Source organism: Polistes dominula, unplaced genomic scaffold (assembly GCF_049000335.1).
Source record: "Polistes dominula isolate Pdom_NZ unplaced genomic scaffold, Pdom_raw_medaka contig_26, whole genome shotgun sequence".
Lineage (NCBI taxonomy): Eukaryota > Metazoa > Arthropoda > Insecta > Hymenoptera > Vespidae > Polistes > Polistes dominula.
Genome location: NW_028300939.1, coordinates 1,529,239 through 1,555,426, shown reverse-complemented (window position 1 = coordinate 1,555,426; position 26,188 = coordinate 1,529,239). Strand labels below are relative to the sequence as shown.

General features: G+C 27.3%; 3 protein-coding genes and 2 long non-coding RNA genes across 5 annotated transcripts in view; 4 read left to right on the top strand and 1 right to left on the bottom strand.

Moving 5' to 3' along the window:
* The window catches only part of LOC149032870 (uncharacterized), a 91,332-nt gene extending 89,971 nt beyond the window's left edge, over positions 1–1,361 (bottom strand). Inside the window, exons 1-4 of the long non-coding RNA XR_016176297.1 lie at positions 1,320–1,361; positions 1,010–1,170; positions 784–871; positions 20–631 (exon numbers count right to left, since the gene is read on the bottom strand). This is a non-coding gene — a long non-coding RNA (uncharacterized LOC149032870). The remainder of the gene's footprint in view (positions 1–19; positions 632–783; positions 872–1,009; positions 1,171–1,319) is intronic.
* A 2,186-nt stretch (positions 1,362–3,547) lies between these two features.
* LOC149032869 (uncharacterized) lies at positions 3,548–7,258 on the top strand. Its single transcript, XR_016176195.1, has 6 exons — positions 3,548–3,707; positions 3,857–4,017; positions 4,156–4,243; positions 4,396–5,007; positions 5,104–5,330; positions 5,425–7,258. It is a non-coding gene; the product is annotated as an uncharacterized LOC149032869 (long non-coding RNA).
* Positions 7,259–9,788: 2,530 nt separating this feature from the next.
* On the top strand, positions 9,789–12,195 carry LOC107073142 (tax1-binding protein 3 homolog). Its single transcript, XM_015333634.2, has 3 exons — positions 9,789–10,172; positions 10,404–10,532; positions 10,616–12,195. The coding sequence occupies exons 1-3, from the start codon at positions 10,116–10,118 to the stop codon at positions 10,802–10,804; spliced, it is 375 nt and encodes a 124-aa protein (XP_015189120.1). The 5' UTR covers positions 9,789–10,115; the 3' UTR covers positions 10,805–12,195.
* Positions 12,196–13,348: 1,153 nt separating this feature from the next.
* Sec61beta (Sec61 translocon subunit beta) lies at positions 13,349–15,458 on the top strand. The gene is made up of 3 exons (XM_015333635.2): positions 13,349–13,649; positions 13,758–13,954; positions 14,168–15,458. The coding sequence occupies exons 1-3, from the start codon at positions 13,647–13,649 to the stop codon at positions 14,253–14,255; spliced, it is 288 nt and encodes a 95-aa protein (XP_015189121.1). The 5' UTR covers positions 13,349–13,646; the 3' UTR covers positions 14,256–15,458.
* Positions 15,459–15,680: 222 nt separating this feature from the next.
* Positions 15,681–24,239, top strand: LOC107073141 (uncharacterized). Its single transcript, XM_015333633.2, has 7 exons — positions 15,681–15,822; positions 15,911–16,004; positions 16,756–17,082; positions 17,401–17,562; positions 17,826–18,033; positions 18,139–18,334; positions 18,847–24,239. Exons 3-7 carry the CDS (start codon positions 16,900–16,902, stop codon positions 19,037–19,039), a joined length of 942 nt encoding a protein of 313 aa, XP_015189119.1. The 5' UTR covers positions 15,681–15,822; positions 15,911–16,004; positions 16,756–16,899; the 3' UTR covers positions 19,040–24,239.
* Positions 24,240–26,188: the final 1,949 nt, after the last annotated feature.

Here is a 26,188-nt window from a genome sequence, read left to right as displayed (position 1 = left end):
GATAGTAAAATATACTTACTTTTAGTCTTCGTTGATGACTGCAGGATGGGTATCCTACCCTTAGGATGACGATGTATAAAATAAAATTAAATAAAAAGTCTGAAAAGCTGAAACATACTAAAGACTATATTACAATATTTCCTGTAAATCATTTCTGAAGGCAGGGCACACATTAAAACCATTGAATATTTTTGATAGAATGGTATTCAAGTTATTAAATATTTGTGAAATTAATCAAAGTATGCAACTATTTGCTTGCAATATTACATATTAAGTATGTAATGTTAGTATAAATATTAATTAAAAATCTTTAAAGTTGTCTAAATAAAACAGTAATTGTATCAGCAAACGCAATAAAGAGTAACATAAAAAATAAACCAATTTTTATACCATTCTATGCAATGAAAAACTTTTTAAACTATTAAAATCAAAACGATAACGTTAGAAATAAAATTATTAAATAATTTAATACGTCTCTTTTTCGTTTATGTTGTCTCGTCGAAGGATAGAAGACGAATACGAGATACGTTGCTACGTAACCTTGGTAGAGGAGATCTTCGGAATGTCGAACGCTCGGCTATTATACCTATGTTATCGGCTGTTTACGTTTTGTCGTCGACTCGAGAAATACCTACAAATATAAATACACATTTATATAATAGCTTATATGTCGAGTGTATTGTTTTCTTATTCTCCCTCTCTCTCACACACTCCTTCTCTCTCACTCTTTCTGTAGTATTTCTATATGCTTATATGCTTATACTTAAAAAAAATAATGCTCACCTCGCCGTATATGGAGTAGATAAAAAAAGTTGCCACAAGATTAAAAGGTTAGTGAATTCGTGTTTCAACTCTCCCCATGCTCAGAAAGCTAAAAAAAAAGTAAAATATGAAAAAACTCACGTATAAAAATTATGCATGTAGTATGCATTTGATATATAACATTCGTTATATATCATTTAATATATAACAGGAAGGTGTACATTAAAATATTAATTGAAACAATTACCTGAAATTAACGGGATAACCAAATCCGCTGCAACAAGTATACAGATCGCAGATTAAAAACTTCGAAAGATTCGCCATATTGCAGTGCATAAAGCAGGCGCGTAAGACTGGCGCGAAAATACTGCATGCGCGAGAATGATGCGCAGTATGTCTTCCTTCCACCTATATTAAAGAAAAATTTTGAATGATTAAAAATACGATATAGAAGCATAAAAATTGTCAAAATATACTCAAAAAATCAAAATTGATCCTTACATCCTGTATATATTATAATAGGAAGATGTAAACTTTACAAAATATCTTTTAATTACCTGATCTTAACGGGACGATGATACTCCGATGTGTTCTCCACGAATGACGCCATGAAACTGAAGAATTCGGACGAAAGCTTGGCTGTGATTGGCTAATTCATTTTTTTGAACAAGAAAAGGGTCATCACGGCTTCTTACACGGACAGAATCTGACCTTCCTCATGACCACGCTGGTCAAACTACATATGATAATTTATTTATTAAATAAATTAAAAATCATTTCTATTTTTCTAATAAATGTACACAATACTTATAAATATTCTAAAAATAATGAATAGAATAAAGACAATGTAGACATTAAGAGATCTTTGTCGTTTTGCACAAAAAAACAAAATCGTATAGAAGACAATTGTCGATAGAAAAATGTCTAATATGAAATGCAGCATATGAAAGAATAAATTCCCAAAATATGTATCGATAAAGAATCCTCACAATTGAAATACTTTCACAGATGCATAATTGTTTTAAAAATATTCACAATAACGTGTATACACGATTCGCACACGAAGATTATTCCACATGATTTTCTATGCTATAAGATACTACATTCTCTTTATTCTATTCATTATTTTTAGAATAATTATGAATAACATGTACGTTTAATTTCTAATCGAAAAATGAAACATAAATTTATAATAAATCAAAATTATTCTCCTCTATTTAATGTATGTTAAAACATATGAAATGTTTAAACCAATGTATATGCATAGGAACAATCTGAAATGTAATTAGACAATATTAGAATAATAAAATAATTGTTAAATAATTAATATAAGTACATTTTGTTATCTAATAACTTATTACATATGATCTATCTACCTTTCCCTTCAAGATTTACCTTTTAACTGAGACATTATCCTCTGTGAAAATGCTTTTATTTTAATGTTGTTTAGGTTATTTTCCAAATGTTGCCCATGTATGTAACAAAATAAAACATTCGAAATATACAGAATTTCAGATTATAATTATCTTATTTTTGCACTCTTTTCACTTTACACAATACTTTACACTCTTTAATTGTAAACATTACAAAAATAATGAATATAATAATAAAAGAATACATAATAAGAACATTCTCATTGCATACGAGAAAACAATCATGTAGAAAAGAGATCTTGTCAAAGAAATTTGTAAAACAATTGACAATCTATCGCTTGCCAACAATAGAAAAGTCCCTATAATTTGTTTCTTCAACGTAAAAACACGCCTTTATGATAAAGATTTAATTTTATAAGTGTGGCAAGCGATAGATTGTCAATTGTTTTACAAATTTCTTTGACAAGATTTCTGTTCTACATGATTATTTTCTCGTGAGCATTGAGATAATGTTTATATTATGCATTCTTTTTATTGTATTCATTATTTTTATAATGATTACAAGTTACATGTGTATTTAATAAAAATAGTAATAACATGAAGAGAGTTACAATGTGAATCTCTGTTTAATTGGAATGTTTTATTTTGTTACATACATGGGCAACATTTGGAAAATAACCTAAACAACATTAAAATAAAAGCATTTTCACAGAGGATAATGTCTCAGTTAAAAGGTAAATCTTGAAGGGAAAGGTAGATAGATCATATGTAATAAGTTATTAGATAACAAAATGTACTTATATTAATTATTTAACAATTATTTTATTATTCTAATATTGTCTAATTACATTTCAGATTGTTCCTATGCATATACATTGGTTTAAACATTTCATATGTTTTAACATACATTAAATAGAGGAGAATAATTTTGATTTATTATAAATTTATGTTTCATTTTTCGATTAGAAATTAAACGTACATGTTATTCATAATTATTCTAAAAATAATGAATAGAATAAAGAGAATGTAGTATCTTATAGCATAGAAAATCATGTGGAATAATCTTCGTGTGCGAATCGTGTATACACGTTATTGTGAATATTTTTAAAACAATTATGCATCTGTGAAAGTATTTCAATTGTGAGGATTCTTTATCGATACATATTTTGGGAATTTATTCTTTCATATGCTGCATTTCATATTAGACATTTTTCTATCGACAATTGTCTTCTATACGATTTTGTTTTTTTGTGCAAAACGACAAAGATCTCTTAATGTCTACATTGTCTTTATTCTATTCATTATTTTTAGAATATTTATAAGTATTGTGTACATTTATTAGAAAAATAGAAATGATTTTTAATTTATTTAATAAATAAATTATCATATGTAGTTTGACCAGCGTGGTCATGAGGAAGGTCAGATTCTGTCCGTGTAAGAAGCCGTGATGACCCTTTTCTTGTTCAAAAAAATGAATTAGCCAATCACAGCCAAGCTTTCGTCCGAATTCTTCAGTTTCATGGCGTCATTCGTGGAGAACACATCGGAGTATCATCGTCCCGTTAAGATCAGGTAATTAAAAGATATTTTGTAAAGTTTACATCTTCCTATTATAATATATACAGGATGTAAGGATCAATTTTGATTTTTTGAGTATATTTTGACAATTTTTATGCTTCTATATCGTATTTTTAATCATTCAAAATTTTTCTTTAATATAGGTGGAAGGAAGACATACTGCGCATCATTCTCGCGCATGCAGTATTTTCGCGCCAGTCTTACGCGCCTGCTTTATGCACTGCAATATGGCGAATCTTTCGAAGTTTTTAATCTGCGATCTGTATACTTGTTGCAGCGGATTTGGTTATCCCGTTAATTTCAGGTAATTGTTTCAATTAATATTTTAATGTACACCTTCCTGTTATATATTAAATGATATATAACGAATGTTATATATCAAATGCATACTACATGCATAATTTTTATACGTGAGTTTTTTCATATTTTACTTTTTTTTTAGCTTTCTGAGCATGGGGAGAGTTGAAACACGAATTCACTAACCTTTTAATCTTGTGGCAACTTTTTTTATCTACTCCATATACGGCGAGGTGAGCATTATTTTTTTTAAGTATAAGCATATAAGCATATAGAAATACTACAGAAAGAGTGAGAGAGAAGGAGTGTGTGAGAGAGAGGGAGAATAAGAAAACAATACACTCGACATATAAGCTATTATATAAATGTGTATTTATATTTGTAGGTATTTCTCGAGTCGACGACAAAACGTAAACAGCCGATAACATAGGTATAATAGCCGAGCGTTCGACATTCCGAAGATCTCCTCTACCAAGGTTACGTAGCAACGTATCTCGTATTCGTCTTCTATCCTTCGACGAGACAACATAAACGAAAAAGAGACGTATTAAATTATTTAATAATTTTATTTCTAACGTTATCGTTTTGATTTTAATAGTTTAAAAAGTTTTTCATTGCATAGAATGGTATAAAAATTGGTTTATTTTTTATGTTACTCTTTATTGCGTTTGCTGATACAATTACTGTTTTATTTAGACAACTTTAAAGATTTTTAATTAATATTTATACTAACATTACATACTTAATATGTAATATTGCAAGCAAATAGTTGCATACTTTGATTAATTTCACAAATATTTAATAACTTGAATACCATTCTATCAAAAATATTCAATGGTTTTAATGTGTGCCCTGCCTTCAGAAATGATTTACAGGAAATATTGTAATATAGTCTTTAGTATGTTTCAGCTTTTCAGACTTTTTATTTAATTTTATTTTATACATCGTCATCCTAAGGGTAGGATACCCATCCTGCAGTCATCAACGAAGACTAAAAGTAAGTATATTTTACTATCAAACATTTCTATGATAATTTCAATTGATTTTTATTACAACAATGATCTTAATTGTTCTTTTTCTTTTTCTGTTTCAGAAAATCATTGCAATCGAGCGCGTAAGCAATGAGGTTCTCGTGTGTTGCATCGTGTTAAAATAAAATATAAAAAAGTCGACAAGTAGATTCAGTGTTGATCGTCGCATATTAAAGTTTCGTTTGCTCGGTTAAGAAACTCGCAAGTTTCTTTTATTCAGTTTAAACTTGTGCTCATCGTCATCCTAAGGGTAGGAGACCCATCGTGCATTCATCAATGAAGAAAAAACGTAAGTCAATTTTTATATTAAACATTTTTTCCATAATTATAGTTATTTTTATATAACAAAGATTTATATAATCTTGTTTTTATTTGTGTTTCAGATCATCGTTGGAATGGTATTCACATTTTATTAATTAAATTCATTTAGAAATTCGTTTAACACTAGATTTGTTTACTATTGTTTTGTTCATTATTTTTTTAAAATTTACAAACATTGTTTAAATGAAAAAGTTGGTAGAGGAGAGGAATTAATATTTATGCATATTTCATTACAGCATTAAAAATTAATATATATTTTTAAAAAATATTCTATTTTAAAAGTAATTAAATTTAAATTTTATTAAATTACAATTAATTGAAATATTTCTATTTTATATATATGTAACAAAAAAGTTTGAAATGAATCACATTTGCTCGGTCCATAAATCTAGTGTTAATTGAATTAATTGCATTTATTATTATATATGTTTTATAGTCATTATTTGTGCATTGTCATCATTATCCTAAGGATAGGAGACCCATTGTGCATTCATCAATAAAGATTTAAAGTGAGTATATTTTTGTATTAAATAATTCCTCAAAAATTTTAATGATTTTCTGTAATAGTAATGATATTAATAGTATTGTTTTTTATTTCAGTTTCAGATTGCAATAGTGCGCGAAGCAATATGTGCAGTGTTTATGGTGGTATTATCAAACTGCGTGCAATGCAGTCTTTGAATTAGTGCAGTTTAGAATCAGTGATCGGGCGAGTAATAAGTTAAAATCAAACGCGAATTAGAGTCAGTGTTGTTCGTCGTATAATAAAATATCGGTTTCGCGATAAGAAACTCATCTATAGTTTCTTATTTTCGTTCATACCGCGTTATTAGATTCACGCGAGGTGTGCATTACCATGATGCCATTGAGCTTCGTCCCATAGGAATGCATTGTAAGTATTCACTTTTATTTACATTTTATTCGATTTTATTTTATATGATTTTGGATAATATTCTAGATAACTTATCGTATTGTTTTATTTTATTTTACAGATATAACCATGGATTCTCTTCCTTTCAAAGATGTTGGATGAATTCTTCGATGGATCTTCGATGGATCTTCGATGGATCTTCTTCAATGGCAAATCGAGTATCGTCTTCCATGGTCAGACTACAATATTTGCTGCGAAGTAGGAGTGTTTTGGAGCCATCGCAGAACTTCTTAAACCATGAGTTTTTATTTAAAGTCCCTCCAGTGCTCAATCATGCCGAGGATGAAAGGTCCAAATCGGCACGAGTTACTGGTTGTAATTATTTAAATAAATTATTGACGAGCACATGAGTAATTCCTTTTTAGGAGTTACTCATGAAAATTGTATATTTTATTATATGTTTTATTGTATGTTTTATTATTAGTTCAGGATAGGTTTTCTTGTCTCATCGGTTAAATTCATTTAATTCATAATGCAATTTATAAATGCACTCTCTTTTTTATTACGTTTATAAAAGCATGTAATAAATGTCTTACATGCATTGCTTCGTACATAGTTTATCTAATCGAAATTAATTTTGATATATCAATACTTTGATATTTTAAATAAATGAGCAAGAAGACAAACTTATTCGCGACGGATAGACTTTGGCAGTTAAGTGGTGGCTCAAAGCCCAGTTCTTTCATTAGAACAGCCAACTTAATGAAAGGAGTCGTCCGAGGTTTGCAAAAAATATCCATCATTATTGTAGAGTCTTTTAATACAACCTTTACCTCGAAGCTATAATTGTTTCATATGGGGTAACTTTTTTTTTCATTCGCTTGTTTAAGTCATTATTCACCAAATGACTTGTAGAGTCCTTAGTCGCTTAGATGAATTTTTATACAAATGTATTTATGTGTTTATGTCTTAATCATATTTTTTAGATCAGGATTTTCAGCTTCTAATATACTAATCTCCCGTTTCTCCCCCATACTTTCTGCGTTCTCATCTATGCGTGTGCCCAGGTGTTACACGTATGGGTGAGAAACAGTTAGCGTGGGTTTAGTTTTAGTTTTTTCCCTATTGGCGGCTGTTATTGTGCTAGTGATTGCACGATGTACTTTACACCTGTGTGTGCGTATTAGGTAGTGTGTATTGTACATCGTTTCGTGATATTTTTTATTCATTTAATACATTATTAAATACTCAAAGCACTACTTCCTCATATCACGTTTTTGTGTATTCTTATATTTATATTAAATATTTCTAATTTGTTTGATAATCTCGTTTGCATAGTAGAGTTACTGCATTTATTTGTGGAAACTTTGATATACTTGTACATTACTAGTATGCATACATATATACTAGTGTATACTTGTATTTTTGCTTTAGTTTTTTATGCAATAATCATTAGCCTTGGCAGTCGATTACAGCAAAATACGTACGTATACCCATTAGCATATAAGTTTAGAAAACGTGGTTGAACTAGGGTGTCGGAGGTGCCCCGGGACATGCTCTCTAGTGTAGGCTTTTGCACCCTGGTGGTATGTGTGAGAACCGTGGAGTGAGTGGGTGGGTATGTATGGTTTTTCTTAAAATGGGTAAAAATATGGGTAATAGGCAGGCAGGTAGCATACTTCTTTGAATGAATGTGAAAACTTTAATTTTAAGTAGGTAGGATCCAGGAAAGGTATTGAGACTTCTTGCTTCCACTCCGGAGTGGAAATTCCGCCTCTGGTTTATACAGAATTGTTACAAATTTTTATCATCTCATTCTATATTATGTTTGATTTGTTAATTTATTTTGTAACTATTCTGTGATCTTTATTATGTATCATGATTCAAAGGTATTTGCAACCATTTGAAAGATTCATTTCTACTTCGATTCTATCTCGAACGAGATAGAGTCGAATCTAATTCCGCAAATTCTTTGATGCATTTGATACTTAGTTTTAAGTATTTCAGGATTAGCACTACGCACTATCGCGATTTCGTCTTACAGCTATAATTATTTGATATAATTAAATATAACAAAGTATTGCAAGATAATGCATTACATTTATTGCATTTTCTATTTCAATTCGATCTTATTACTCGATGTTAAAAGTGCGAAGTGTTATTAGGTCATCGAGGGAAATTATTATCTGCTTGGACATTCGATTAAATGTTCTCGTGTATGGTCAATGAACTCCAAGTTTATTGATGGTCCACGAGCTAGAAAAGTGAACGCGAAATGTAAATTAATTTTTTAATATAATTGAGAATTAGAATTATAACAAAATAAAAGTTTATTTGCAAAAGTAGTATGAACGATCTTATCTTGCTCGCACGTAGAAATGTCCAAATGCAGTTTTCATGGAATGAAGAAAGAAGAGGCTTAATGCCGAAGAGGCCCCCACTTAATTGTGGCTCAAGAGGGCAACTACAGGCTATTGAGTTATTTTCAAAGGTTCAACAGCAAGTTCGAACCTTTAGAGAATGGCTCTTTAGTCATATTTTATATTTTATTGTTTTACTTTTTTGCTCGTCATTAATTTCTAGTTGTAATTGGAGATGATGGACCATTCCATCTCCTTGGGACACCAGATGCGTGTCTATATCGTCAAAAAGATGCATATGTGTTTAGTTAGTTCGAGTCAAAATATTTAAATTCCATTTTTATTACATTTTGAAATCTCATTATCGTCTTTTGAATATTAAAGTAATCTCTCTTTTTTTTCTTTAAGATTTTTCACTTTTTTGTGTAATTTTTTTCTTTTCTATATAATGCAGTTTAAAAGTATTAGTTATAATAATTAATAGATATTATTTTCTCTAATAACTTAATATTTTTGTACTTTTACTTTTTTATTTTTTATTTTTTGTAAATTTAAAATCAAGCCTTTAAATTCAATTTTATTGTAACTTTAAATAGAGATTTGATAGCAATAAATAGAGAATTCAATTTTAAAAGTGCATCTACGAATTGGACGATTCATATGTCAGGCTATTGTATCTCACTTGATTCTATAATTAATACAGTTTTCTTTTGTTTCAGGTGATCATCGTTGGATTTAACAACAAACCCTTGACATCTTTTTTCTATTTGAATTCCTGAAATTGTTTCATTTCTTAATATATGTATAATGGCATTTCTGAAGGCACACACTTATTTTTTCTCTTAAAATTTAATATTTTTATTTACACTTCTATTTTAATGTATCTGTGTAATTTAATAATCTAATTTTATACTATCAAAGGAAATGGTATTCTATTCTAGTAAGTATTCTATTATAGTAAATCATAATATAGAATATTACTATATTATATATACTATCATTCATTACTATCATTCATTACTACCATTTATTACTACCATTCATAATAGTATGAAAGAATATAGTATTCATTCATAGTATTATACTGTCATCGCGTTAAGTCCCTACTAGCGACCACTGGTTTTCTGGGTATTAACTAAACGTATTTTGGTTAGTCACTAAGTTGGCTTGTGATCCTCAATGTACTTCTATACCCTTCGGTAATATTATGCATCGATATTCTTAACAACGCTGAAGAAGACCGTATGTCGGCTAACACAGTTCAATTTAATATTTCTCTTTTTCTAAAAAATGTGCATCGTATGCATAACTAGATAAACAAAGAAGTGAAAGTTAATAAACAAATAATTCTTACCGACACTTAAATCGATTGTGTGTGCATTTTGAGTTATTCTAAATTCTATTCACGTTAGCATCACGTTGATTGCTTTGACGTGTTTTGGGCGTGTGTGTTACTCGTGTCATCGCGAAATTTAGATTAATTTTTGTTAAATAAACCAAGTGTTAAAGAAAATCAATCAAAATGTGCGCAAAAATGGCTTTTCAACACCAAGCGGGCACCGCGATGGAATGCCTGAGTGTAAGTTTTATTGAAATGAAAATTTGTTGTTTATTGAAAGTATACCTTGGTTGATTCATCTCAATGATATTAAATATTTCATTTGCATACTTAAATTTTGCCTTTTAGAATATCTTTTTTATTAAGGAATTATTAATAATTCAAAGAGAAGTTATTAACAAATATTTATAACATTATCTCTGTTGAAATGTATGATTATGAAATATATAGTATATCCATTTTTATCTACAGATACCAATAACTTTGCAAAAAGAAACAGAAGTTAATGAGAATGGAGAAGAAGTGATGAAATGTGGATTTAAAATTGGAGGTGGAATAGACCAAGATTATCGAAAGAGTCCGCAAGGATATACGGATAATGTATTTTAAGAATATTTTCTAAAATCATTAATCATAATGAATAAATAAGTTATTCAAATTATAAAGAAATGTTACTATTTTAGGGTATATATGTAACTGAAGTTCACGAAGGATCACCAGCAGCTAAAAGCGGTCTTAGAATGCACGATAAAATTCTACAATGTAATGGATATGATTTTACAATGGTTACTCATAAAAAAGCTGTCTCTTACATAAAGAAACATCCAGTATTAAACTTATTGGTGGCACGCAAAGGCGTAACCAGTACTTAAGTTGGACCAAACGAAAAATATTATTTTAAATATTTATTTCATATTTCATTTTGACATAAAATTCATTCATTTGTGCATCGTGTCAGATTAATATCAGATAACGAATAACAATTTCAAACTTATTAAGATCAGAGTATGTTCAAGATAATGTATATCAATTGATTCTACATTAGTATGAGAAAGGAAAAGAAAATTTGGAAAGATCAAATGTAAACAAGAATTTTTGAAAATGTATAAACTGTTTTATGATATGAAACATCATTATATAATTACTAAAATTTAAAATCACTTAATGACACGATGCAATGTGATGTTTTCCGTGTTCTAAAGACTTTATTCTTGGTAACAATAATTTAGTTTTATTAGATAATCATGAATACTTTTAAATAATTAATAAGTCTCAGTATCAGGCATAAATTTATTGTTGTTATATTTTATTGTTGTTGATAAGAAAAAGAAAGAAAATACGAATTATATGTACACAATTTCTAATGTGCACCAGTAATGTTACTAATAATATGAATTTGGTACGTTAAGAAGAGAGAAAAACGATTCAGATTATACTAAATGAAACAAAAGAATAAGAAATTTATACAGAATTTTACAGAATTTTTCACATATATCAAAAATGGTGCCAAATTTTGTCAACTTATTACCAATTTTTTACTTGTATAATTATTAAGTAATACTCAACAGAAATAATTATATACATTTATATATATATATATATATATTAAAAAATATTAAACTTATTCTACTTAATTTGATAAATAAGACAATTAAGTTGTCTTATTTAATGATAAACGATTAAAAATATGCCTGAAACAGAACAAACGAAGGCCAAAGCGTTTCAATAGAATACAAACTTAATGCATTTTGAAAAGAATTTTTTGACATTTCTATAAAGCAATTATAGCATTGCTATTATACCATAAGAATTCTACTTGAAAGATCTTTTACAAAGAAGAAAAAAATATGATGGAAATACTTAAAAAAAAAAATACAATTTCATTATTACTTACAATTTAACAAGAATATGATTAGATAATATTTGAGATTTGTTAGATTATTAGGATGCATGTAATAGATGAATTTCTACAAATTTCATAAATTAACGATAACTATATGTTTTTTTTTTTTTTTTTGTAGTATAACTACCATTAACACAAGAAGAAGAAGAAGAAAGCTTCACAAACAAAATTTAATAACTTCTTTATATCATCATTTTTATTCCCAAATTACAATTTTAAAATCTTTGAATACTTTTATATGAACAAAACAAATCATATCTTTTTGTTGTTTTTTTTTTTTTTTTACTTTTATAATACTTCGGATACATTGCATATTATAAGTGTGAAAAGAAAGAAAGAAAGAAGAAAAAAAAAGAACAAAAGTTCCTGCACCAATGCGTGACTTCCTTTTCTATTTCCGATTGTAATAGTAAAAGGCACTTGTAAATGCGCTGCTTCTCAATTACATCATAAATATACATTTTAAGCCATATAACTGTGAAGACTAGTCTATGAACATCAGAACTATTAAAGTTCAATCATAAACACACACGAAATACATTCATTATACTGTATGATACAATATATATATATATAATGTGGGAAGAAAAAAAAACTATGTATTAAAAAGTTTGTAATGCTAAAAATTAGGTCCACTATTTTGGTGATGTAAAACATTGATTTTTAACAAAATATTATTTCACATATAAACGTTTACTTTTTAGTGCTAATGTAGATACTCAAGAATTTGTTTTTCATTAATTTTGATGATAAAAATTCTGTATAAATAATATATATATACATATTACTTATAATAATTTCTTAATCTATATATATATATATATATATAGTAATTAATATTCATACATATTTTTTATATATATTACAATTATATATTATCTTTATAAAATTATAAACATATAAATACTTTTTCCAAAGAACCAAAATATTAGACCTAAAGTTTAAGCTGAAGCAATATCGACGATTTAAAAAAGAAAAAGAAAATTAAAAAATAAAAAAAAAGGAAAGGGCCAGCTTTTAATAAAAATTGTTTTTCTCTAAATGGTTGGCACAGTTAGTATATTTGCGAGTATGTATCATAACTCCTCATATACACATAAGATTAAGGTACAAATACCGTGTTCTTTATAAACGAATTTATAAACATTTAATTATGATTCAAGTAACTCTATTATTATATAACATTTCTTATTGATTTATATATTTTTTATTTTGTCACATGAATAATTGTAGATGAATACCGTGATGTTATTAAAAAAAATACCAAAGAAATTGTTAAAAATATCTTTTCGTCGTTAGATGCTTTCGTTTATAATCCCTTTGTTATTAAAATTATTTCATTTGTTATTGATTTATTATACATAAATTGTCAAATGAATGAAAGCAAATTGAAGGTATTTGAATTTGGCGCCAATTATGAATGACGAGGGAAACAGCGCACTCAAGCGTCGATTTCAAAAACTTTCATGAAAATTGACCTTAAATGACGCATCCAACGAAGAAGATGAATATAGCTGATTTCGATGACGTGTCAGAGATGCACCACGTGTATCGTATACATATGACACGTCGTTGATCGGTGTACTTCAGACGGAAGCGAGTGTTCAAAAACGTAGTTTCAATTGATAAGCAAAAGTCTATCGTTTGGTAAATCACGGAACTTCCAGTTGTTCATTTATATGTCCGTCCTACTAAACTACTGCAACGTTCAAATATTTGACATAAAAGAAATTTGTATAATTGACTAGAAAATTACTACTGTGATAAAATACATTTTTGATTTAAAGTACATTTAATTATCAACAACCACAATGGTAAGTGATACAATAATAAAATACAGAATGTGATTATTATTTCTTATTCTTATTGGAATAATTTAAATGTAAACAAAGTAAAATGATAAATTTGTATTTTATTATAAGCCTGCCGCAGCTAGTGCAACATCGGTTGGATCCGCGGGTCGTTCACCTAGTAAAGCTATAGCACCTAGAGCAGGTGGCAGTGGCACTGTCAGACAACGTAAAACTGCCACTGCTACATCCTCTAGAAATAGAAACACTGGTACAAGCTCTGGTGGTATGTGGAGATTTTATACAGATGATTCACCTGGCATTAAAGTGTAAGTTACTTATCTATAACTATTGTCTAACTTAACCAATTATTAGCTGTAACACGTATGGATATATTTATCAAAAGAAAATAGATATACCATACGGTTCCTTTCTTACTTTATGATTATTACTTGGTCGATGTTAACACTAGAAATCTTTTGTTGATAATTAATTAAATCTTAGAACATGAATGTGATATTGAAATATGTTTGTATATTCAGAGGTCCTGTACCAGTACTGGTTATGTCTCTCTTATTCATCGCATCCGTGTTCATGCTTCACATTTGGGGAAAATACACCAGATCTTAAGGATAAAAAGTTGTGTTATAAATGGGATTACAACGCAAATAAGACTTATCAGGGGGAAGAGAAAGTTTCAACTACACACGTGTAAGATTAAAAAGAACTGTTAAACATCAATTTTGCATAAAGAGATTTGATTTTGTATTAACAATGCGTAGTGTGAATTATATGCGTCTTCTTCGTTGAATGTGCATTCAATTGACACGAGAATCTGTTAAAAAAAACTTTGTACACCTCCTATAAGTAAAATGATTCCATTTTGAAATTACATACATTGAAATAAAAAAATATGAGAGATAATAAGTTAAGTTTCAATGTACAAAGGAACGTAATCGTTACCTTCCTTCTTGAATCTTGTTGCAATTTATATACTTAGGATATTTAATTATTATTCTAAAAAAAAAAAAAGATATTCATTAAAGGTACAATCTAAACATTATTGGAATAAATATAATTTATTCTTAACATATAATGTCGTTATATATATATTATTATTTTTAAATTATAATAAAAAAAAAAAGGAAAAGAAACGAAAGAAAGAAAAAGAAAACACTGCCACGAATTGAACAATTTTTTATTATTTTTCCAAAAAGTATTATCATCCTCTAACTGTTGATCACGTGAACAAACCATCCCTTTCCTAATACGATAAAAGCGCACAAAATTTAAATTGATCTACATACATCACCCCCATTCATTCGTCAATTAATTTAAACACTCTCTCAACAAAAAATGAACAAAGAAACAAATGAATTAATTGAATTACATATTATCTTCTTCCTATAGAAATCAAAAAGAAAAGAGGGTGAGGTAATAGGGATACTTCGTTAGGAAAATTTTGACCATCATCTTTGAAACCCTTTTCATCGTTCATTAGGAAGCACCCTTTTATGCACTCTTGCGCATCCTATCGATTCGTTGGTCGCAATATGCGCAGATTACTGTGCCAACCATTGCGCAAAAGAGAGAGAGAGGGAGTTGAAAAAAAATATATAGAAAATAGGGGTGGGTGGGTGTAGAATATACTGTAGGGGTTCAGTCGCGCACGCTCTTGCACTTCAAATGATATCCAGAAAAGGAAAAGAGAGGGGAAAGTACAAAGGTAAAGAGAAAAAGAGAAAGAACAAATACGAAAGAAGATAGAAAGAGGTGGATGGGTTAACGTTGAATGAAAAAAACGGAAAATAATAGTATAAGTAATAAGTGAAAGAAAGAGAGAGAGAGAAAGAAAATAACTTGATGAAAAATATAATATAAAAAAGAGAGAGAGAAAGAAAATGGATAGGAAACAAGGGTGAAAAATGTAGTCAAAGAAAATAGTGAGAAGGATAGTTAAAGGAAATTAAAGAAGGTTTAAAAAAAAAGAAAATAGAGGAAATTAAAAAGGGTGGAAAAATAAAAATACTTTAAAGATAAACGTGAGAGAAAAAAAATAGTTTTAAGGGGGAAAAAAAGGGAATAAATAATTTAAAAAAAAAGAGAGTAGGTGGAGGAGAAAATAAAGAAGAAAAAAAATAGTGCAAGAGAATATTGTGAAGATCCCACCACCGTCAATGTGCTGTTCTTAACTTATGTTAGTTCGAAAATGTAACACACGTGATCGTTGGTACCAACACCTCTCGTTTTAGACTCGACATTGAATTTTCGCCGGCGTGTTTTAGTCGTTCCTGTTTCTTCTTACAACGTGGACGTGAAACGTCCAAAGGAAAATCTATTGAGATGAGGCACCACCACTACCAACACACCTCTCGCGAGGTATTATTAAAATAATATACATCATATAGAAAATATATTTTCTTATTCGTTTTCATTCTCTCTTCTCGTTCATTTCAACATTTTTCTTTTTTTTTCTAAATATAATTTTTTTTAAATATTTATTTCAAAAATCGATACGTGTTTAATATTTTCATTCTTTTAAGATAGTATATCTTTCTCTCTCTCTCTTTTTTTGTTTTTATTATTAATGAAAAATAAAATAATTGTAATAATAGAAAAATCATGCAATTTTTCTATAACACTATTTACTTTCTTTTCAATTGCATTATCATTCGGCTAGTTTAATAATTGTTTAAATATTTAAATAACAAAAACACAAACACGTATTTTCTTGTCTTTCAACTTCATAATAGTCTATTAACATGTTCTTATTTTTGCATATTTTTGATTCCTGCAATGCGACGTATGCAGATAATATTATACTTACATATATACCTGGAACATATAGTATATCAATGTGATTTGTAATTCAGTTTTGATGTTACTTATCTAACATAAATTCGCGCCAATATATGATTAAGTCGATTACGTAAATGAAAAGAAAGTATTATTCGTAAAATATTTTATATAAATTCAGAAAATTCATTCATTTGTAATACAAAACACTTGAAAGTAATTATCGAAAACCCATAAAATGTTTCTATCATATTATTTTAATTAAACGAAACAAAACCACCAAAAGGATATTAATACAAAAAATAATAATAATAATAATAAGAACGTTTCACAGATTCACAGTAGGTAATTCGTATTAAAAGATACGAAGAGAACGATAAAAGGGGTGAAGAAGAAGTTAGAGGTGGAAAAGCGGGAGGAGGAGGGTTTTAAAAGATAGAAACAAGACCGCGGTGAAGAAGCAGGAGGAAAGGGAAAAATGGCGGTGGATATTTTAGACGAGGATCATTTGGCCGTGAGCGCAATCGTTACGGTTGGAATGCAACTGATATTCTTCACTATAGCTGCTACATTTCAACTGGACAAATTGACGGATTTTGCCGGTGGCACTAATTTTATTATTCTTGCCCTTCTAACTTTTTTTCTCGGTCAAGTTGGCAAGGTATTACTAAAAATACCAAAAAAAAAACCAGACTCTAATTATAACAAAACACTTTTCTTGCAAAAAAATGATGATGACGATGATGATGCATGTACATTCAATTATTATTCAACAAAAATAATTAACTATAAAATATTTGAAATTTTTTATTTATATATTTATATAAGAAAATATTTAAATAATATATTATGATAATAATCAGTTGTTTATTAAATATATAATTTAAATTATTGTTATGTAAACACGCATCATGCATCGTGAAAAATTCAATTAAATGATTTATAATTAAATCATATCGTATATTTTTCTTGATCGTAGCATTACGACAGTCGGCAACTTATGGTGACCGTATTTGTATGTCTATGGGGTGTACGATTATCGGGATATCTTCTTTATCGAATCGTTAAAATTGGACGAGATAAAAGATTCGCTGATCGTAAGAGCAATGTTATTCGTTTTGCAGTATTTTGGACATTTCAGGTACATTTTGTATAAAATATATTTATTTATCAATATATTTAATAATAATAATAATTTAGAAATTTATTAGAACAAGTAGATATCGTAGTATGCATGTTTTATTGGAATAAGAAATGGTGTTATTGCTGCCAATATCAGAAGCCAAGATTTTTTTCTATTATCGATTGTAAAAATCATTTGCCAAGTGTGTCGAATCTCTTATCTCATATTTTTATCATTGATAACCATAGACATGAGTTTTATCTTTTTATCCCAATTTCCAGGCTGTATGGGTTTACGTAGTGAGTTTACCGGTGATAATAATAAACTCACCACGTCACAAAATTCCACCTGCCCCAAAAACCATGACCAATTTTGATAGTGCTGGTACTGGGTTGTTCGTAATTGGACTTGCTGCAGAAACCTATGCTGATTTACAAAAGTTTGCTTTCAAACAGGATCCCGTAAATAATGGGAAATGGTGTAACGATGGTCTCTATATCTTTCTTATAATTAAATGAAATATTAATACTAAGTATTATTAACGAGAATAATATAATAGAATTTTGTAATCTTGTTTGATCATGATAATTCTAGGATTATGGAGATTATCTAGGCATCCTAATTATTTCGGTGAAATCGTAGTATGGTGGGGTATCTTTGTAATATCCTTAAACGTGATTGAAGGAGCCGAATGGGTTGTTATCGCTTCACCGATCTTTACTACGATTATCATCCTCTTTTTATCGGGTATGCCTTTACTGGAAAAGGCCTCCGATGAGAGATATCGAGAGTAAGTGTTTCTATTTTGAAAAAAAAAAAAAAAAGAAAAATTATCTTTATAAAACCACTTTCCTATTATCGATAAAGTACTTTAACCTTTTTCTTCAGAAAGCTTTGTCTTTTTATAGTTCAATTAAAAAAAAACCTGTTTTTATATATCTATGGTTAAGGGTGTTTTAATATATTAAATATATTAAAGAATGTAATTAGAATTTTATTAGAAATTGATATTAAATTGTAGAGATCATAGATTATTGGCAAAGGTTTTTAAAAAAAAATAATTAACCAAAAATATTATTCTCGTATAAATTGAATTATGTTTTATAAAGTATTGAACAATTTTTTTGTTGTTGTTATAATTAATTTAACTATTATATTTTATTTTAATAATTTCTTTTATATGTATTTTATTGTAATATTTATTTTATTTTAACATTTTATTTGAAACTTTTCAATTCAGCCCATATATATATAACTAAGTAAAAATCTAATGAAAACATTTTGTTAATGATTTCATTTTAGTAACGCTGAGTATCGTTATTACAAACAATCAACGTCACCATTGATACCAATTCCCCCATCGATCTATGTCGAAGTACCACGTTTCTTAAAATTTATTTTATGCTGCGAATATCCATTATACAATTCGTTGGATGCCAAACCACGTTCTGCTGTTACCGAATCAACATCAATCAGTTTGGCAGCATCAACGTAGCTGTAGCTACACGCCGGACGTCCTAATTCGGAATCCGGCGTGCATTCAAATACTACTGCAACAGCCAGTACAGCCTTTTAAATAATAATTATAATAATAATAATAATTACAATCTTCTCTCTATTAATAACAACACTTTTTTTAATCGATTATATGACAAAGGGAGAACGTTAAAACAATAGTATTATTGTTTATTTCATTCATAATGAATATTCCGAGAATTTATCTCGTTGTTGTTGGTCATCTTTTCACAACTTGTTACCTTGAAAAGAAAAGAAAAGAAAGAAAGAAAGGTGATCTATATATATTGTTATTATGTCTTTAGTTACCTGAGGATCATATACAAGAATGAATATATAAGTTATGTATATATGAATGAATATGTGGGTTTGTACATGAACTTAAGTCGAGAAAAAGAAGTTTCTTTGTTTGAGTCTGAACAAAAATTGTCTCACATAAGTTCTAATGATAAATTTCTTTGTATATTTTCTCTCAATGATGAAGTGTTCTTATTTGATTTGATCTCTCGAATATAAAAGAACAAAATTAGAACGTTGAACGTTCTATTATTTTAAACTTGGGGTGGGGGGAAAGAACAAGTAAATTGTTTATGAAATTTTCTTAACCGGCTGGACCGGATTAAAAATAAAGGGTTGAGATATATATGTATACATATGTATATGTATGTATGTTAAGAGGATACAAATATGAATTAGTATTAATTAGATATATGTATATATATCTAATGTTCTAAACATTCCGTCTAATTGCAATTTCGCCCCTTTTTCTAAGGTACAAATTGATGATGTTTCCATGAATGAGATTAATTAATGATTAAATGATTGATTAATAATAAATGATTCATTAATTAATCAATGCACTAGTAATAATAATAATAATCAAAAGATTTATTGTAATTTATCTATCAATCTTATGCATAAAAATCCATCCGTGATTAATTGTTATATTTATTCTCATTTTCAATGATTAAATAGAAATCAAAATATATACATATACATATATATATAAATATATATATATATATATTATTTAAATGAATAAATGAATTAAACCAAAAGAAGAAGAAGAAGAAGAAAAAGAAGTGAATACAAAAAAGAGAAAAAACTATATTCGAAGCTAAACTCAAGAATAATTATTAGAATGGAATAGTTTGTTGCAAATAGTTAATAGCAAAATTTAAAAAGTAAAAAAAGTAAAAAAGTAAAAGAAAAATTATAAAAAAAAAATGTAATTTTGGAGCATAGGTGTATTGTGCTCAGTTTTTGGATCGCTTTGAGCCTCGTGATTGATTAGAAAATAACACATAAATATTTTCGTGGTAATAACAACAACAACAAAAAAAAAACAAAGAAGATTAAAAAAACTTAAAAAGGAAAATATATATATAAAGATAAGAAACAGATGAATTATTATAAATATGCGCATAATGCGATAGCCGAATCGAAGCAATATAATTAAGAATTGTAGCAATAGTTGGTCTCGATTAACAAATATTAAAAGTTCTAATTTTTCTAATAAAGGAAAAAAAAAATGAAGAAAAAAATCAAAACTGGTGAAAAGAAATAAAATATTCTTTCCCCTTTTTTGTCAATGATAAAAAAACAACAATAAAAACAACAAGAACAACAATAATAATAATAATCTCTAGCTCGTGTTAATTGGTCAAAAATTGAATAATAAAAAACTGAATGCAAATTACAGAACAAATTACAGAACAAATTACAGACACATTCCTATTATTAAATAAATAAAATAATTGTCAATTAATTGTTCTGACCGTCATGTAAAATTTCATTATATGTCTCGTTAAAAAAAAAAAACAATGAATATTATAATAATAATAATAATAATAATTAATCAAAAAATATTGTCCATCGATATACAAAACTAATGTCGAATATCGTTGTTTAAACATCAACAAAAAAAAAAAAGAAAAAAGATACAAAAACACTTGATAAAATGTAATCGTGCTACCTCGATTTGATTTGGGACCGAATATATTTATTGTAAAAAAAAAAAAAACAGAAAAAAAGAAAGAAAGAAAGAAAGAAAAGGATATACTTACGATTACTCTGTGTGTAAAGATTATAAAAAAAAAGAAAAATTATTATACGCTTTCTGGCACTGTCACGCCATTTTGTCGGTGGTTTAACCATACACACTTACATACGCAATGGATTATTAAAATAAGATAATTTCAATGCACGTTTAAAACGTGTGATAAATACGAGTTAAATAAAAACAAAGTAAAAATAGACAAAAGTATTATCTACAGCTAGAGATAGAAATATATTCGGTGTATAAAATATTTAAAAACAAAAAAAAACAAAAACAAAAAGATAAAAGATAAAAAAATATGTTAAAAATAGTTTTTTACCAGATACTTATGTATAGTAGTAGTACATATAATATTTATAGTACTATATACTATGATATTTACAGTACTATATAGTACTGTATATTATTAATAATCTTGTCGCATAATTTATCGACTATGATTATAATATTAGTTTTATTATTAATTATGATGCTGTAGAAAATACTTTACAACAATTCTACTTAATCTCGTCTTATCATTGATTAAAAACTATATATATATATATATTATTTTTAAACAAAATTGTAGCAATACAAAACATATCTTAGTAAATGAGAAGATAGATAAATATTAATCTTAATCGAAAGAAAATTAACTAAAATAAAATAAAAACAAAAAGTAAACAATTCGTACAGTATAAAAGAAGATTCGTTCGATAGTGTCAGTAATTATTATTATAAATAAATAATCTGTATTATTATTATTAGATTTAAGATCGAAGATATTATTTATCTAGCCAAATAAAGTTATAAGAATAAAAAAAAATCTAAAAAAAGAATCAACTTTAAAATAAAACAAACTAAACTTTAGTTGCTAAAGATATATATTAAGCACAAAAATCCTTAAAACAAAATTGTACGATAAAATAAATCGTCGTTGAATCAAATGAACGAAAAAAAAAAAAAATCCCAAGGGTTATTTTCTTAATTAACAAAATAAATCATTCACATTCCTTCTCAAAAATTTCATAATAAAAAAAATATATATATTAATTAATCTTTAATGAACAAAATCAATCAATCATTCATTTCTTCTAAAAAAAAAAAAAGTAATCCTACTTTAAAATTTAATTAAACAAAAAAAAGATATAAATAAAAACGAACGATTACATTAATAATAATAATAATATTAATTATTATTATTATTATTATTATTATTATCATCATCATCATCATTATCATTATTAGTTGTAACAATAAAAAAAAAAAGAAAATTGCAGAGACGACATTTTCTTAAAGGATGATCAACGTTATATTTATAAACACATTTTATTTGTTCGTATGTATATCGTTAATAAATGGTGATATAATAATGACAATGAAATGTATAGCGCCGAGCATAAAACGAGCAGTCATATTATAATTATTATTAATAATGTTCCTCTTACAATAATTCTTACTGTATTGGGGTGTGCCTACCTACTGTGCTGCAACTTGGATGGTCTTGTCCATGTGTTTGTTTTTTTTTTCTTTTTCTTTTCCTTTTTCTTTTTGTCACTAATTTTATATTATTTATATTCGTAGTAATAATAATAATAATAATAATAATAATTCATAATAATAATAATAATAATAATAATAATAATAATAATAATTCATAATAATTGTAACCACAGTTTTTAAACGTATGCATCGTCCTAAGTATAAACATCATCATTCTTCACACACTAATTTAATATTTTTTTTTTTTACCTTTCCTTATCTTTCCCTTTATCTTTTTCTCATTTCATCTCATTTCATCTTATCTTTCTTCTTTTTCTTTTTTTATTTTATTCATTTTAACCCCTCATTTCTCTACTTTCTCTTGTTTTTTTTTCTGTTTTTGTTGTTGTTGTTGGTTGTATTTCCCCCCTCCCCCCTCCCCAAATAAACCCTTTTACGTGTAATATAATCATAATCGTCATTTAATAATAATAATATTATTAATAATAATAATAATAATAGTAAAAGCTACTTAAATATAAATGTATTATCATTTAAATGTGTCTCTTTGTGGAATATTTGCAACTACCATTTTTTTATTTTTTTATTTTTATTTATTTTTTTTTTTATTTATTTATTTTATTTTATGAGGGCAGCGCGTTATTTAGAAAAAACTTCAATTCCCGTTCGATAACATTTAATACATCAAATGTCAGTTTCGATGAATGAAAGACACTTTGTATTACGTAAGATTAAATTACCCTTATAATGACATTCGAGAAAAATCATTATGATCATCAATCATGATCATCGTCATCATCATCATCATCATCATCAACATCTTATCATCTTATCATCGTCGTCGTCGTCGTCGTCGTCGTTTCTATCATAAAAAAAAAAAATTATAAGAAGAGAAACGAGTGGGGAGTGGATGAAGGAATGCAAAGGGGGTAGTTTTACACGAGTCTTGGATAAGAATTGGGAATAGAATTTGAAAAAAAAGGAAACAGAGAGAGAGAGAGAGAGAGGAATTAAAAATAAATTCTAATGGGATAAAAAGGTGGAGTGTTCTTTAAGGAAAGGGATAAGGGTGGATGATAAAATGTGTAGGGAAGAAAAATTAATTTAAAAAAAATCAACACAACTCAATTAGATCGTAAAATATCGTCATATTCGGTCTTGGGTGGTCGTTCATTGTTAAAAAATAAAAAAATCGCAATAATAATCATATAATCATTAATCATAATCGTAGTAATAATAATAATAATAATAATAATAATAATAATTATAATAATAATAATAGCAATAATTAATAATAATTATAATTATAATTACATTATATATAAAAAAAAAAGATAAGAGAAGAAATACAAATGGCGCGTAGCACACGTATCCTATATTTTTTTTTTATTATTTATATATATATATATTTATATATATAAATTTGTTGTTGTTGTTTTTTTTTTGTTTACGTTTATTCGTCGTGCACATATTTGTGTGCACCTTTTCTCTCTCACCGCGTTTTATTTCAATTGAATTTATTTCTCTCTTATCATCGCATTCGTTATCTCTCTCTCTCTCTCTCTCTCTCTCTCTCTCATTATTATTATTAAAAACGATCTTCTATACAATGTACATTAAAAATAATATAAAAAAAAAAGATTAATGAAATAGGGAAGAAAGTGTGCCGTTCGAAATATGTGTGTATGTGGGTGTGTGGGTGTGTGTTCTCTAAAAATTCTATAAAATAAGAAAACACGTAATATAAAGATAATATAAAATACAAATTAAAAATTAAAATGAAAAAAATAATAAAAGTAGATTATTACAAATAACAATGTCAAATAATTATAACGAACTTATAATAATAATAATAATAATATTAATAATAATAATAATAATAATAATTTTCTTTAATTAATTAAAGATTGAAGTGTTCTTATTTCGGTTCAATTTGTGATATTTTAAACCTCGACTTACGCGAACGACTTTTGTTTGTTTCTATGGTGTTTTTTAAAATTGTTTAAAAAAGAAATATTTTCCCCCTCTCCCCTCTCTCTCTCTCTCTCTCTCTCTCATTCTCTCTCTCACATACTTTCTCTTTCATTCTTCTCTCTTCTTTTTATTTTCCATACGATTTTTTTTATTTTTTGTTTTGTTTTGTTTTGTTCTTTCGGTTGTTTCAAGACGGCAGTAAAAATTTGATTATACATATTTTATATAATAATAATAATAATAATAATAATAATAATAATAATAATAATAATAATAATATGATATTATTTATCTGTGTGGTGGAGGATTTGATTCTTCGTAATATTTTTATTATATCGAACGGCGTCATTTGACAATAATATAACAAAGAAAAATAAATGGATACAAAAAAAAACAAAAAAACAAAATTAGTAAAATTAGAATAAAAATAAAATTAATGTAAAAAAAAGGGTTGGTTGATGGTCAGGTGTGATAAAAACCAAACAAAATAGTCCCATAAAAAAAATAAAAAGAGAAACATCCCCAAATAAAAAAAATAAAAAACAAATTAAAAGAGAAGATAGACTACTATTATCAACTAAAAAAAAAGAACCCCAAGTAAAAATTAGAGAGAGAAAAATAAGAAACCTAATAGACAAAAATTTGTGATTTTAGTTTAAAAACAATTTAGAGTAGTAGTAGAAGAAGAAGATGATGATGAATTTAAAAATAATAAAAATAATATGTTAGAAATAAAATAGTTAGTAATAGTAATAGAAAATAATAAGAGAAAGAAGATTATGTTAGGTTGCACGAAAACGCAAAGTGACTTTTCGCACAGCAAAGGGATTTTATTAAAACATCCCTTTATCGACGACGACGGGGGACGTGGGGAGAAGACGTTTTTGGACCTCTCATTATCAACATTGTCTATCATCATCATTATCATCATTTCTCTTTCCTACATCTCACTTTCTCTCTCTCTCTTTCTTTCTTTCTTTCTTTTTTAATGTCTCATCATCCTCACTCAAACATACTAATTTTTTTCTTTTTTATTTTTCTTTTCTTTTATTCTTTTTTCTATTTTTTTCTTTTTTGTTCATTATTATTATTTTTTTTTCTTTTTTTTCATTAAAAACCCATCATCATCATCTTCTTCTTCTTTTTCGTGGGATAACTTACTCGTAAATGCTATATTATTACACGTGTGTGTATATTATGTATATATGTTGTGTATGATGTGTGGATGTATGTATGTATTTTATATGTGTGTGTGTTCTTTTCTCGCCGTCCCCTTACCCCCACCCCCCACCCAAATATTTTTTTTCAATTTTTCCTTTTTTTTGTTTTAGCATTTTAATTGCATTTTGGCCACTGATAAAAAGAGATGTCACACACCTGCGTTTAATTAGGCGCTATTGCATTTCGATATATTGCAAAAGACCTATTATATATTTATTATTATTATTATACTTTGAAATTCTACTTTGACTCTTTCTCTCTCTCTCTCTCTCTCTCTCTCTCACTCTCTCACTCTCTCACGATGATAGGGGCGGGCGCCCATTCTCGCTCTGCTGGTTGGTTAATAAATCATCATTCACATTCACACGTGTTATATTATTATTATTATTATTA